Raw genomic sequence first — 13771 nt, 5'->3', positions numbered from 1 at the left:
TCTAAAAAGCAGTTTAACAAGCACAAATGAATTGTCCACAATTAGACCAAGAACGTGTATTAAAGGAAATGGGGTCGGTTTTGACCATGTTGATTTTAAAATCAAAGTTAATTTTTTGATAAGTTCATATGTTTTCTCTTGTCAAGTCTCTCTTAAGGGTGTTAAAGTTCATTTAAGTTACTCATTCACTTCCAACCTACTACTGAGCTTTATTTTTCATTATTTCCATAACTGGAGCAATTCAGGTAACACAAAACACCTCCTATCTCTTATATTTAAGATGTTGCACTATTTCTTGGTCATAATAAAATGACATGACAAAGGTCAGGCTTCCTTTGAACCAACAAATAAAATAAAAATGCTCTTGTGGAAAACATCAAATTATGCTGGGATATCACAGATCACTGATCTTGTTTTTGCTCATGTACTGTACTGTACTTCCTGACATTAAAGCAAAAGGGGGAATTACTAAACTTCCAGATTTTCCACAACCATGGGAACCCTGTATTAATCAGGCAACAAAACCAACAAGAAAAAGAGAAAACGACTCCCTACTCTTGCTAACTTAAAAGGAAAGGTCCACAAAAATTACATTTCTCTCATCATTTACTCAACCTCATGCCATCCCAGATGTGTATGACTTTCTTCTGCATAACACAAATGATGATTTTTTTGAAGAATATTTCCGCTCTGTTGGTCCATAGTACAATGCAGTGAATGGTGACCAGAACTTTGAAGCTCTAAAAAGCACAAAGGCAGCATAAAAGTAAATCATACGACTCCAGTGGTTAAATCGATATCTTTAGAAGTGATATGATAGGTGTGGGTGAGAAACAGATCAGTATTTAAGACCTTTTTTTTGTTAACACTTTCACCAGCCCTCCCAAGCGCTCTTCTCTCCTAACAGTTCTTCTTTTGTGTTTGGCGAGTTACAACCTTCATGCATATCGTCACCTACTTGGCATTTATAGTACATACATTTATATTAAAGACTTAAATATTTATCCATTTCTCCACCACATCGATCATATCACTTCTGAAGATATAGATTTAACCACTGGAGTCTTGTGGATTACTTTTATGATGCCATTATGTACTTTTTGGACCTTCAAAGTTCTGGTCAACATTCACTTGCATTTTGACCTACAGAGCTGAAATGTTCTCCTAAAAATCTTATTTTGTGTTCAGCAGAAGAAAAAGTCATACACATCTGGGATGGCATGAGGGTGAATAAATAAGAGTATTTTTATTTTAAGCCACTTAAAACTGAACAGGCCCCAAAAAATAAACAAACAAACCTCTTGGCATCTCAGATTGGCACATTCAGCCCAAAAGAACACTCATCAATATCCTTAATTATAAAAGTAAGTTTTTATTGAATTTAAGGCACAATACAATTATTATATTATATGTAATGAGCCTGTGGTGTGTCATTTCGGCAGTTTAACAAAATCATGATCATCACTCTACGATAAGCAGCAGCTTATAGGTCCCAAACCTCTGAGTGTACGCCACAGTCCATGTCAGGTAAGTGCCATTTCTACAATACTCTACAAAAAATCTCTGTAGATTTACTTCAAGTTATGGTTTAGTGTAGCGTATGTATTTCTTCCCAGAAGGCACCTCTTTGGTGGTAAAACCAGCTGGGAACAGCTTGTTGGCCTCTTCATCTGAGAGGGAAGGGATGACCATGACTTCTTGACCGGGCTTAGGTAAGAAGGGAAAATACATTTATTCATGGCATCAATACAATTTAGTCCTGATAAAAATTTATATTAGCTCAGTTATTCTCCCACTCCCCACTTGACCACCTAGGAAAGTTATCAGAAATGCTAAAGAATGCAGCATTGAAGGAAATAAGTAAATCAACTCAGGGGATCCTTACACCTAGCATAGTTGCAAAGGCTTAAATTAAAATCGTACCTTCCAGTCCACAGGTGTAGCCACCTTCTTCACTGCCGTCAACTGTAGAGAGTCTACAGCACGGAGAATCTCATCGAAGTTGCGCCCCGTAGTGGCCGGATAGAGAATAGACAGCTTCAGCCTCTTATCGGGACCAATAACAAACACCTGAAATATAATAAAAGTTGGTAAAGAACTGAACGATTGTTTAAAGTTTCACCTAGTTTCTAGCTGGTAGTCTAACTGCATAACACCATATCAATCTTACTCAGAGATTCTTGTTCAGCAGTTTTAATACTATACAGTTCAGTCTTCTCTTCGCCAGTTTCTTGGGGTTTTCTGGATCTAAACATTTTTGCAAAGGGCTGCTGTAAGGCTAAAGTGCAAGTTGTAACAGAGACTAGAGAAAACAACTCTGGAAATGTTTAACATTGCAGAACATCATCAGAAATTTAGTCAGGCAGATCACAGTTTCACAATCATTTTGTTTCTCTTCATGCACTGGCCGTGACTGAGAGGAACTGTAAGCAAAAATCTCATCTTTACAAGCAAAAAATTGTCAAGAGCAAATACTAAGAAAACAATGAAAACTCACACAGCGGGCAGTGAGGGGCATTCCCTCTTTGTCCTTCTCATCAGGGTCCAGCATTCCAAACAAGACAGATAACTCCCTCTTGTCATCCGCTATGATAGGGTATGGCAATGGACCGCGTCCTTTGTCTTGGTTGAATGCCATAATGTCCTTGAGAGATCAAAACATATCAGAATAAGCATAATAAAAGTACATAAAAAAGGGGGGTGTGGGGAGAGAGAGATCACGCATACATGAACTGAAAAGGAGAGTTTTCTTTTTTTTTGTAGATTTTTGTCATTTAGTCACATTTTCAGATATGGATGAAACAGTTCGTTGCTTAAACAAGACCATAAATGAAGGAAAATATTGCCAGTCAGTGCCACTATGAGCATTATTTCAGTAAAACCTTTGCATATTTGGAGTGTTCTGGTTAAGCAGTGAGATTTTAATTTGCGCTTGAGTGCTCTTGCAATGGAGTAAACAATGACTAATATCACACAAAACACTGTACTGTGGGAATTGGGTGTCTGCTCCATTCACAGGAACTCAAGAGTTCAGCCAAATGTGCACATGGGAGTTTGTCTCTGTGTATGTCCAGTAAGAGAGAGATTCTGCAGACATAGATTGGCCATCAAATGTGTAAGGCATATTTTCTCACCCTCATGCCATCACAACTGTGTATGACTTTCTTCTGAACACAAAAAATATTTTTAGAAAAAATATTTCTGCTCTGTAGGTACAAATGTAAGTGAATGGTACCAGAATTTTTAAGCACTAAAATCCACATAAAGGCAGCATAAAAGTAATCCATACAACCCCAGTGGTTAAATCCATGTATTCAGAAGCAATATGAAAGGTGTGTGTGAGAAACAGATCAATATTTAAATCCTTTTCCTATAAATTCTCCTCACTGCCCAGTAGGTGGCGATATGCATGAAGAATGTGAATCACCAAAAATAAAAGAATGTGAAAGTGGAGACTGATATTAAAAAAGGAGTTAAATATTGATCTGTCTCTTAACCACACCTATCATATTGCTTCTGAAGATGTGGATTTAACCACTGGAGTCTTATGGATTACTTATGTTGCCTTTGTGCATTCACTTGCATAGCATGAATCTACAGAGCTGAAATATTCTGCTGAACACAAATGAAGATTTTTAGAAGAAGAAAGTCATACACATCTGGGATGGCATGAGGACGAGTAAATGAGAGAATTTTCATTTTTGAGTGAACTGTCCCTTTAAGACTCAAGGTCGACCGATATTTTTTTTTTTTTTTTGGCCAATTCAAATAACTAAGGTGGTAGAAAACCAAATTAATCGGCCAATAGTTTTTAAGATCGATTAATATAATGTTAATTAAAAAAAAAAAAATCTTAGTCTTTCCTTACCATGATGGTGACAAACATAAGGGCAACAAGCGTCCAAAATAAATAAAATCCCAGAAATCTTTCAACCAAAATCCAGATAATAATCACAATATAGCATAGAAAAGTATAACTTGGGACTTTTAACTATAAGCAAGCCTGAAACACTCCCAGGACACTTATTTTGAAATGACAGCGACTTGGCACAGATACAATGCAGTATATTTAAGTATTAACCAAATTCAGCTTTTCATAGCCTATACAGTACATAAACCCAACGAAGGGTTTCAAAACCCTTCATCTGGTGTGTATATATAGGTTATATATATACACACACACTATATACACTATATCCTTACTATATATACACACTGATCAGCCACAACATTACAGCACCTGCCTAATATTGTGTAGGTCCCCCTTGTGCCACCAAAACAGCGCCAACACGCATCTCAGAAAAGCATTCCGAGATGATATTCTTCTCACCACAGTCGTACAGAGCGGTTATCTGTAGTGGAGTTACTGTAGACTTTGTCAGTTCGAACCAGTCAGGCCATTCTCTGTTGATCTCTCTCATCAACGAGGCGTTTCCATCCACAGAACTGCCGCTCACTGGATGTTTTTTGTTTCTGGCACCATTCTAAGTAAATTCTAGAGACTGTTGTGTGTGAACATCCCAAGAGATCAACAGTTACAGAAATACTCAAACCAGCCGGTCTGGTACCAACAATCATCCATGGGATTATCTAATCAGCCAATCGTGTGGCAGCAGTGCAGTGCATAAAATCACGCAGATACGGGTCAGGAGCTTCAATTAATGTTCACATCCACCATCAGAATGGGGAAAAAATGTGATCTCAGATTTGGACCGTGGCATGATTGTTGGTGCCATACGGGCTGGTTTGAGTATTTCTGTAACTGCTGATCTGCTGGGATTTTCACACAGTTCTCTCTAGAATTTACACAGAATGGTGCCAAAAACAAAAAACATCCAGTGAGAGGCAGTTCTGCGGATGGAAACACCTTGTTGATGAGAGAGGTCAACAGAGAATGGCCAGACTGACTCAAACTGACAAAGTCTACGGTAACTCCGATAACCGCTCTGTACAATTGTGGTGTGTTGTGTTAATGCTATTCTGAGATGCGGGTTGGCGCTGTTTTGGCGGCACGAGGGGGACCTACACAATATTAGGCAGGTTGTTTTAATGTTGTGGCTGATCGGTGTATATAAATATACACACTATTATTCACAAGATATGAAGTGTATGTGCTGACGGGGGTCGTTTCCATATAGTCACATTTTTCTTTTTTTTTTCTTTTTCCTCTTTTTCTCCCAATTTGGAATGCCCAATTCCCAATGTGCTTTTAAGTCCTCGTGGCCTCGTAGTGATTCGCCTCAGTCCGGGTGGCAGAGGACGAATCCCAGTTGCCTCCGCGTCCGAGACAGTCAACCCACACATCTTTATCACGTGGCTTGAGCGCGTTGCCACGGAGACATAGCACGTGTGGAGGCTTCACGCCATCCACTGCGGCAACCACGCTCAACTCACCACGTGCCCCACCGAGAACGAACCACATTATAGCGACCACGAGAAGTTTTACCCCATGTGACTCTACCCTCCCTAGCAACCGGGCCAATTTGGTTGCTTAGGAGACCTGGCTGGAGTCACTCAGCACGCCCTGGATTTGAACTAGCGAACTCCAGGGGTGGTAGCTAGTGTATTTTACCACTGAGCTACCCAGGCCCCGTCACATTTTTCTTTGCATGTCCTCGCTTCAATTTAAAACACTTGATTATCTCATCAAAATATGCAATGAAGGGTAAAAAACACAGTATATCCACACTACAGGCTGTGGATATACAGCAGAACCCAAGTGTTTCAACAGCAGAGTTCTCCAGCACTCGCTACAGAGAAACAGAAGGAAAATTTAAAAAAAATCTATCCCCATTTTTTTTTTCTTTTATTCCTCCATGTTCCTCTGTGGCCAGTGCTGGAGGAACTATCGGCACAGATTAATCCGTAGAACAGGTCTACGTAAAGCAACACTTGGCAAAGAAAACATAATATGCCTTATTTATCTTTTTATACATAAATGAGCTTTTTTTGTTTTAAACAAGTTCTTTAATGCATTTCCAATGGTGCCATTATAATAGTTTTGGCCAAGATCAAACCTTTGGGAAGCAAAATGTCTTGTGACATGCAACCAGCCCTTTTGTGCAATTGTTCAGTAAGGATTTCATGGAGTGTTTCAGATTAAAGGCCTTTTCACACCAAAGGCAACACGATTATTAGAGGTGAATCGCCAACGAATGGCCCTTGCACATAGAAAGCAATGCGAATGACCGCCGTAAGGACATTCACGGCATTACAATAGGTGGCGCTAATCAACAAGTAATTTTACCCTGGTACGGTAGGTGGCGCAAAGCACCTTTCAGCTGATCTGACCTCCGCCTATGACAGATGAGCAGAAGTACTTTACAAGCAGATTGAAAAAAGAAAACTTATGGGTGCGTCTCAATCAGTTCCCTAGTTCAGTATTCAGGGCACTGATCGGTGAGTCGGCCATTTTAAGGGCTGTCTCATTCGCAAAATCGTTCCAGTGCACTGAAATGTTCATTCCATAAAAAAAAAAAAAAAAAAAAAATGATGTATGTATTCTGAAGTCTCTCAAGTCGCTAGAAGACGAGCACGTGTGTAAAATTATGAAGTCAAGGCCTTATCTTTTTAAGAGAAAATATGTTGTTTGTAATGTCTTTCATTCATAATTACCATAAAAGTGAAACAATCTTTTAAATATTTGAGTTGTTAAAAGGTTTCAAATGCACTCTAATATATTTGTATTTCTTTATGCCATTTATCTGTTCTAATAACTCTGTATGTTTGAATATCTTCAACAAAAATGTTGATAGTGTCATTTATACAGCAGTGGTGCTGATTAATAACAGCTGCGCCTGAATGCGTGACGTCATTATCGTGTCGCAGGTGACTGAGTCATAAGTGTCCCAATGTTCAGTGAATCAGTATCCTTACCAGTGCCCGAATTAGTGTTCACGATAAACTGATTCACGACATAGGGAGCTGATTGAGATTTCTCTACAAGCTGCATCAGTGATGGAGTTTGTTGTTGGTTTGCTCAAAGAGAAAACATTTGAGATACTTCAGTTCATGAACTATTTCAGTTCACCTGTAGGACGAGTTGACTGGCAGTATTATCATGTGTACACAATCAGAGGGGTGATTAGAAAGAATTGATTGGGGGGAGAAAAAAAAATTATATTAACAGTTAAAACATGTTATCATTTGGAACAATTCTGATTACATGCCACTGCCAGGCATTCTCTATATACTTGTATTAAGTACATTTGTTTAAAAATCAATGCGTAATGCACACACATAATGACTGTTGTAGCAGATGTTGTCAGTTTGAACTATACTGACTAAATCTTATTGCAAGTGTATCTAAATTTGTTTAAAGCATGTTACTAATTAAACGTGACGGCATTTAAATGCTCAGAGTCTGTATAAAGCAAGAAATACAAAACCTCACCAACAAAACCATCTTCAGTGTAAACCATTATTAGATACTTTAATACTTGCCAAAGAAAGCTGTTAATGACTATTAACAGTTGAACAGAAATAACGATGGAGGAGACAATTCCAAGTTTTTATAAGGCATTTGGATACGAAGATAGTGCACTGCAAGTCACAGTATTCTTTTTATTAATATTTGGCAAATAAAAACACTTTGACCCTTACAGTTTTTTTATTAATAAAGATGATACAAAAGGAAAATATGTCACGATATACGTTATATTAGTGATATAAGAGAACTTAACTGCAAAAGGGAAAAATGCACCAATATGGAATATATTATGAAGACAATCTATGTAAGATCAGTGAGCTTTTTTTTTAAAAGAGGATGCAAGGCAGTGATGCAGAAATATAATTTACATGTTAAGAGAACCCATGAGAAAAAACTGTTTCCGTTTTTAAGGCATTTGATGCAAATGAAACACACGTCCTCAATGCTGGTTCAGGATTTCCTCAGGAGATCCTTCTGTGTTTAAAGGAATAGTTCACCCAAAAATAAAAATTCTCTCATCATTTACTCACCCATATGCCATTCCAGATGTGTATGACTTTCTTCTGCAGAACTCAAATTAAGTTTTTTAGAAGAATATCTTAGCTCTTTTGGTCCATACAAAGCAAGTGAATGGGTGCCGAACTTTGAAACCTCCAAAAATCAGATAAGTCAGCATTAAAGTAATCCATACGACTCCAGTGGTTAAATCAGTATCTTCAGAAGCGATATGATGGGTGTGGGTGAGAAACAGATCACTTTCTTCTTGTGTTTTTGAGGATTCAAATTCTTCATGCATATCGCCCCACTACTGGGCAGGGAGAACAATTTCAAGCAAAAAACGACTTAAATATTGAACTGTTTCTCACCAACACCTATCACATCACTTCTAAAAAAATACAGGTTAAAACACTGGTGACATACAGGTGCTGGTCATATAATTAGAATATCATCAAAAAGTTTATTTATTTCACTAATTCCATTCAAAAAGTGAAACTTGTATATTATATTCATTCATTACACACAGACTGATATATTTCAAATGTTTATTTCTTTTAATTTTGATGATTATAACTGACAACTAAGGAAAATCCCAAATTCAGTATCTCAGAAAATTAGAATATTGTGAAAAGGTTCAATATTGAAGACACCTGGTGCCACACTCTAATCAGCTAGATTAACTCAAAACACCTGCAAAGGCCTTTAAATGGTCTCTCAGTCTAGTTCTGTACGCTACACAATCATGGGGAAGACTGCTGACTTGACAGTTGTCCAAAAGACGACCATTGACACGTTGCACAAGGAGGGCAAGACACAAAAGGTCATTGCAAAAGAGGCTGGCTGTTCACAGAGCTCTGTGTCCAAGCACATTAATAGAGAGGCGAAGGGAAGGAAAAGATGTGGTAGAAAAAGTGTACAAGCAATAGGGATAACCGCACCCTGGAGAGGATTGTGAAACAAAACCCATTCAAAAATGTGGGGGAAATTCACAAAGAGTGGACTGCAGCTGGAGTCAGTGCTAAAAGAACCACTACGCACAGACGTATGCAAGACATGGGTTTCAGCTGTCGCATTCCTTGTGTCAAGCCACTCTTGAACAACAGACAGCGTCTGAAGCGTCTCGCCTGGGCTAAAGACAAAAAGGACTGGACTGCTGCTGAGTGGTCCAAAGTTATGTTCTCTGATGAAAGTAAATTTTGCATTTCCTTTGGAAATCAGGGTCCCATAGTCTGGAGGAAGAGAGGAGAGGCACACAATCCACATTGCTTGAGGTCCAGTGTAAAGTTTCCACAGTCAGTGATGGTTTGGGGTGCCATGTCATCTGCTGGTGTTGGTCCACTGTGTTTTCTGAGGTCCAAGGTCAACGCAGCCGTATACCAGGAAGTTTTAGAGCACTTCATGCTTCCCGCTGCTGACCAACTTTATGGAGATGCAGATTTCATTTTCCAACAGGACTTGGCACCTGCACACAGTGCCAAAGCAACCAGTATCTGGTTTAAGGACCATGGTATCCCTGTTCTTAATTGGCCAGCAAACTCGCCTGACCTTAACCCCATAGAAAATCTATGGGGTATTGTGAAGAGGAAGATGCGATATGCCAGACCCAACAATGCAGAAGAGCTGAAGGCCACTATCAGAGCAACCTGGGCTCTCATAACACCTGAGCAGTGCCACAGACTGATGGACTCCATGCCACGCCGCATTGCTGCAGTAATTCAGGCAAAAGGAGCCCCAACTAAGTATTGAGTGCTGTACAAGCTCATACTTTTCATGTTCATACTTTTCAGTTGGCCAAGATTTCTAAAAATCCTTTCTTTGTATTGGTCTTAAGTAATATTCTAATTTTCTGAGATACTGAATTTGGGATTTTCCTTAGTTGTCAGTTATAATCATCAAAATTAAAAGAAATAAACATTTGAAATATATCAGTCTGTGTGTAATGAATGAATATAATATACAAGTTTCACTTTTTGAACGGAATTAGTGAAATAAATCAACTTTTTGATGATATTCTAATTATATGACCAGCACCTGTATGTATTACACTTATGGTGCCTTTATGTGCTTTTGGAGAGTCAAATTTTGGCACCCATTCACTTACATTGTATGGAACTACAAAGCTGAGTTATTCTTCTAAAAATCATAATGTGTGTTCTGCAGAAGAAAGAAAGTCATACACATCTGGGATGGCATGAAGGTGAGTAAATAAGAGAATTTTCATTTTTGGGTGAACTACACTTTTAATCTCTGTGGTCAAAACAGCTTTCTGTGCTTTAGTGCCACCTGTTCTGCTGGATTTGAGAACTGCAGCAGCTCCTGACATGATTCACAGCTCAAATTGTCCATGCCATTTCTTCACTGGGTGAAGAAAAAATAATTAGACAAACTCACCAAAAAAAGCTTCGCTTTGTCGGTGAGTGATTCGGCGAGAATGTTCATTCCAGGTGTGAAGGGCTCATTAGGTATACATTGTTTCCGTAAAAATATTTAATTGCGGCAAGAAATCGCGGCGAAGGCTCACCAACTGTGATTGGTCTGAACCAATCAGAGAAACCCTTGGTGTGCATTTTTAAAGTTCCAAGCCAACAACTGGACTCTCAAGCTACAAGACTATACAACAATGCAGCAGTCATCATTTGCAGGGAATTAGCTAAGGAGGGCACGTGACCTCAGGAATGTGTGTATGAGCATAATATAGTTTTCATGTACAGTATCGGTGTATGAGATTTAGGTTAGAAAAGAAAAGATTAATGTATTGCAGTGGGTGACTGCATGCGTATTATAACAGCAGACCTCACTCCATTTGCGGTGGTCCTCCACACTGTCAATGGACAGTGCGATCATCTTCACGTCACGTTTCTTAAACTCGTCGCTCAGCTTTGCAGCACGGGCTAGTTCAGTCGTACATACTGGAGTGAAGTCACGTGGATGTGAGAACAAGATACCCCATCTAAAGGGAAAAAGGGAAGGGGGGGGGGCAACAAAAATGAAGGTTAGAATGCACATTTTAAGTATGAAAAGGATGCATTTAAAAGGACAAGAAGAATAGGTAAGGGGAGATTCAGGATTGATATTGTCACTGCCTAAAAAAAATCATGCTAGTTTTTGTCCTCCAACAACAACAGGTGGCAAGTTGCACCAATACAACATAGTAGTGTCTGAAGAGCATATGGGTGAAGTGTATTTTTAGTTTTGTTTTTTAGAAATGCATAGGACAGCACTTCTTATTCAAGAGCCAACAGAGATGTTGGGACTGCAGTTAAAGAATCAGCACCAAACTTTATGATGTCACATCGAGTAATGATAGAAAGAAAAGGTGCAAACTTGCTGTTCATCACAGGTGGCCATGTTTACAGTATATACAGACTGCATGGCAAGTCTTCAACATTTTAGGGTAACTATTTAAAACGATCAAAAACAGGATTTTGAAAGTCTTATGCATTCTTACAAAACTTAAATTGGGAAATCCAGAAAAAGGGATGCTACACATCCTTTCTATTCTGCCTGCCTATGAAACAAAAAACCATGAAGGAGTCGCATCTGTTAAATGCTTCAACTCCATCTTCTGCTATCTCTTCTCTTGGGAAGGACCTCTGAGACACATCATGTGCATTGTTTGGCTTGAAATGGAGACAACAGAAAGGCACCCTTCTCTGTTAGATAATACATTTGGGCCAACTGAGGACAGTTACACAATCTGAATACAAGGATGCAAAAAACTTTTCAGTCAGTTCATTAACCCCAGCTTTATTTACCACTCAGCTCTGAAAAGTCAATTAACTGTGTAACATGACTCCTTAAAGGGATAGTTCACCCAAAAATGGAAATTCTCTCATCATATACTCGCCCTCATGCCATCCCAGATGTGTATGGTTTCTTTCATCTGCTGAACACAAATGAAGATTTTTAGAGGAATATTGTAGTTCTGTAGGTCCATACAATGCAAGTGAATCATTTTTGGGCAAACTATCCCTTTAACAAATCCTTAATATTCCTTAATATGAATGAATGAACGTTACATTTATATAGTGCTTTTCTGACACTACACTCAAAGTGCTTTATACATTGGTGGAGAGGAGAGACTGGAGTGATAGTCAATTAATGGATGGGGATTATTAGGAAGCCATGACTGATAAGGGCCAATGATGGGAATTTGGCCAGGACACCGGGGTTACACCCCTACTCTTTTCGAGAAGTGTCCTGGGATTTTTAATTACCACAGAGAGTCAGGACCCCATCTTACTAACATATTAGGCTACATTTCAAAACATCTAATCCCTGATTTTATCCAATTTATGCACTTATGAATGATATACCAGGCTGGCTTGCACAAAAATGTGCGTGCGTTTGGATGTCCATTACATTTGTAGACATCATCAAAGTTTATGAGGCATCATGTGCATGCACAAGTGTGCATGATATATGTGTTGTGTGAAATCTGAACTTGCATAACCGTTCAATCTTCCATAACCTTAATTTATTAAGACTTAAAAGAATATGGGTGAGTTCCAAACACTTTAAACTCTTACAAATCTCAATGAAATGGGCATTGTTATGCCAATTCTTACAGCCACAGTGACTTGGCACATTTTACTCACCACCACCTCCAAATTGTTTATGCAAAATAAAGAGAAAGGTGGTGTCTGCAGACAGTGCCATCCACAAATAATGATATAAAACTTAGCAATTAAGCAAGTAGCAAATTTCTATGACTCATCAACATGTCATGAATTGGTAAAATGCAGCATACAGATCTACTGCATCCTTCTTTTACAATAGTTACTGCTTCAATATACTAGATATAAAAATTACATAATACAGTTTGTTTTGTGTAATCATACTGAGTGCCTACATGTGCTGCTTTTGTCATCTCATGCAAAAAAAACAAGATTGGTGCCAACACTCACATAATAATAGACAAAAGCCCTCGTGACAGCAGATTACTTGGCCTCGTGAAAACGTAACGTGATATCGATGATTCTGTCCTATGGGCTCTCTTTAAAGAAAACTAATAAATTTGAAATGAAAATTTCTATTTCTAAAACTATTTTAACTTGATTGATTGATTGGTAAAGCGATGTCAATAATGACGTCCAACGATTGAGTGCGACATGTATCATTGTTTGCGGAGTCTATATGGCATTTCAAAGCTTGATGCTGTAATGTATTGGTATTGCTCAGGTGATCTTTAGGCTGCACATCAATCACCTGATTAATTCGTGACTGTCTTTATAAAGGGGTGGGCTATCACACCACATTAAATATGAATTACCATGCCCGGCTAGGCATACACGTTCAATACATTAATTAATATGTTCTGCTACTTACGAATTTCCCAAGAATTCATGAAATTTGATCTTCCCGATCGTAGTCTCTGCTTCAAAGTCAGGAAACACGTCTCCTAACAGCATTCCTGGCATGTTTGTAGTCAATGTTGTTGCCACATGGAAGAGAACTTTATATAGCAGGAAGACGAAGTGGGCAGGCGAAGTTTTTGATTGGACGAAACAGTATTACGTCACAATCGTGTCTCGCGTTCCAAGATTAAATGAGTAACTATTTTAATTTTCAGCGTTTGAACATTTGCAATTATGCTGTCTGTTAAGCACAAGGTATTATTTTACTCAACATATGGTCGATTATTACTGGTATTACAGACATTTAAGCAAAACTGAATTTAAAACATATTTAAAAAAAAAAAATTACTTAAAGGGATAGTTAACTCAAAAATGTAAATTATCTTATCATTTACTCACCTTTCTTTCTTCTGCTGAACACAAACGAAGATTCTTATAAGAATATTTCAGCTCTATTCATCCTCACAATGCAACTGAATGGCGACCG

The 13771-nt window shown here is 38.4% G+C and overlaps 1 protein-coding gene across 1 annotated transcript; it reads right to left on the bottom strand.

Moving 5' to 3' along the window:
• Window positions 1-1356: 1356 nt before the first annotated feature.
• Window positions 1357-13421, bottom strand: LOC127416113 (peroxiredoxin-6-like). The gene is made up of 5 exons (XM_051655264.1): window positions 13256-13421; window positions 10721-10877; window positions 2498-2644; window positions 1924-2070; window positions 1357-1707 (listed from the first exon to the last, which is right to left on the bottom strand). The coding sequence occupies exons 1-5, from the start codon at window positions 13345-13347 to the stop codon at window positions 1582-1584; spliced, it is 669 nt and encodes a 222-aa protein (XP_051511224.1). The 5' UTR covers window positions 13348-13421; the 3' UTR covers window positions 1357-1581.
• Window positions 13422-13771: the final 350 nt, after the last annotated feature.

Source organism: Myxocyprinus asiaticus, chromosome 25 (genome assembly GCF_019703515.2).
Source record: "Myxocyprinus asiaticus isolate MX2 ecotype Aquarium Trade chromosome 25, UBuf_Myxa_2, whole genome shotgun sequence".
In the NCBI taxonomy this organism is placed as follows: Eukaryota; Metazoa; Chordata; class Actinopteri; order Cypriniformes; family Catostomidae; genus Myxocyprinus; species Myxocyprinus asiaticus.
Note: the sequence above shows the minus strand (reverse complement) of the source record. Positions and strands in the feature narration are given on the sequence as shown.

What these genes read in the sequence shown, in the direction of transcription:
- LOC127416113 (XM_051655264.1), bottom strand. Translation starts at nt 13,347, where the DNA reads ATGCCAGGAATGCTGTTAGGAGACGTGTTTCCTGACTTTGAAGCAGAG. An exon ending in CATGAATTCTTGGGAAATTC is followed by an intron (nt 10,878 to 13,255) that starts GTAAGTAGCAGA and finishes TTTTCCCTTTAG; the next exon opens with ATGGGGTATCTTGTTCTCAC. An exon ending in ACCACCGCAAATGGAGTGAG is followed by an intron (nt 2,645 to 10,720) that starts GTCTGCTGTTAT and finishes TGATCTCTCAAG; the next exon opens with GACATTATGGCATTCAACCA.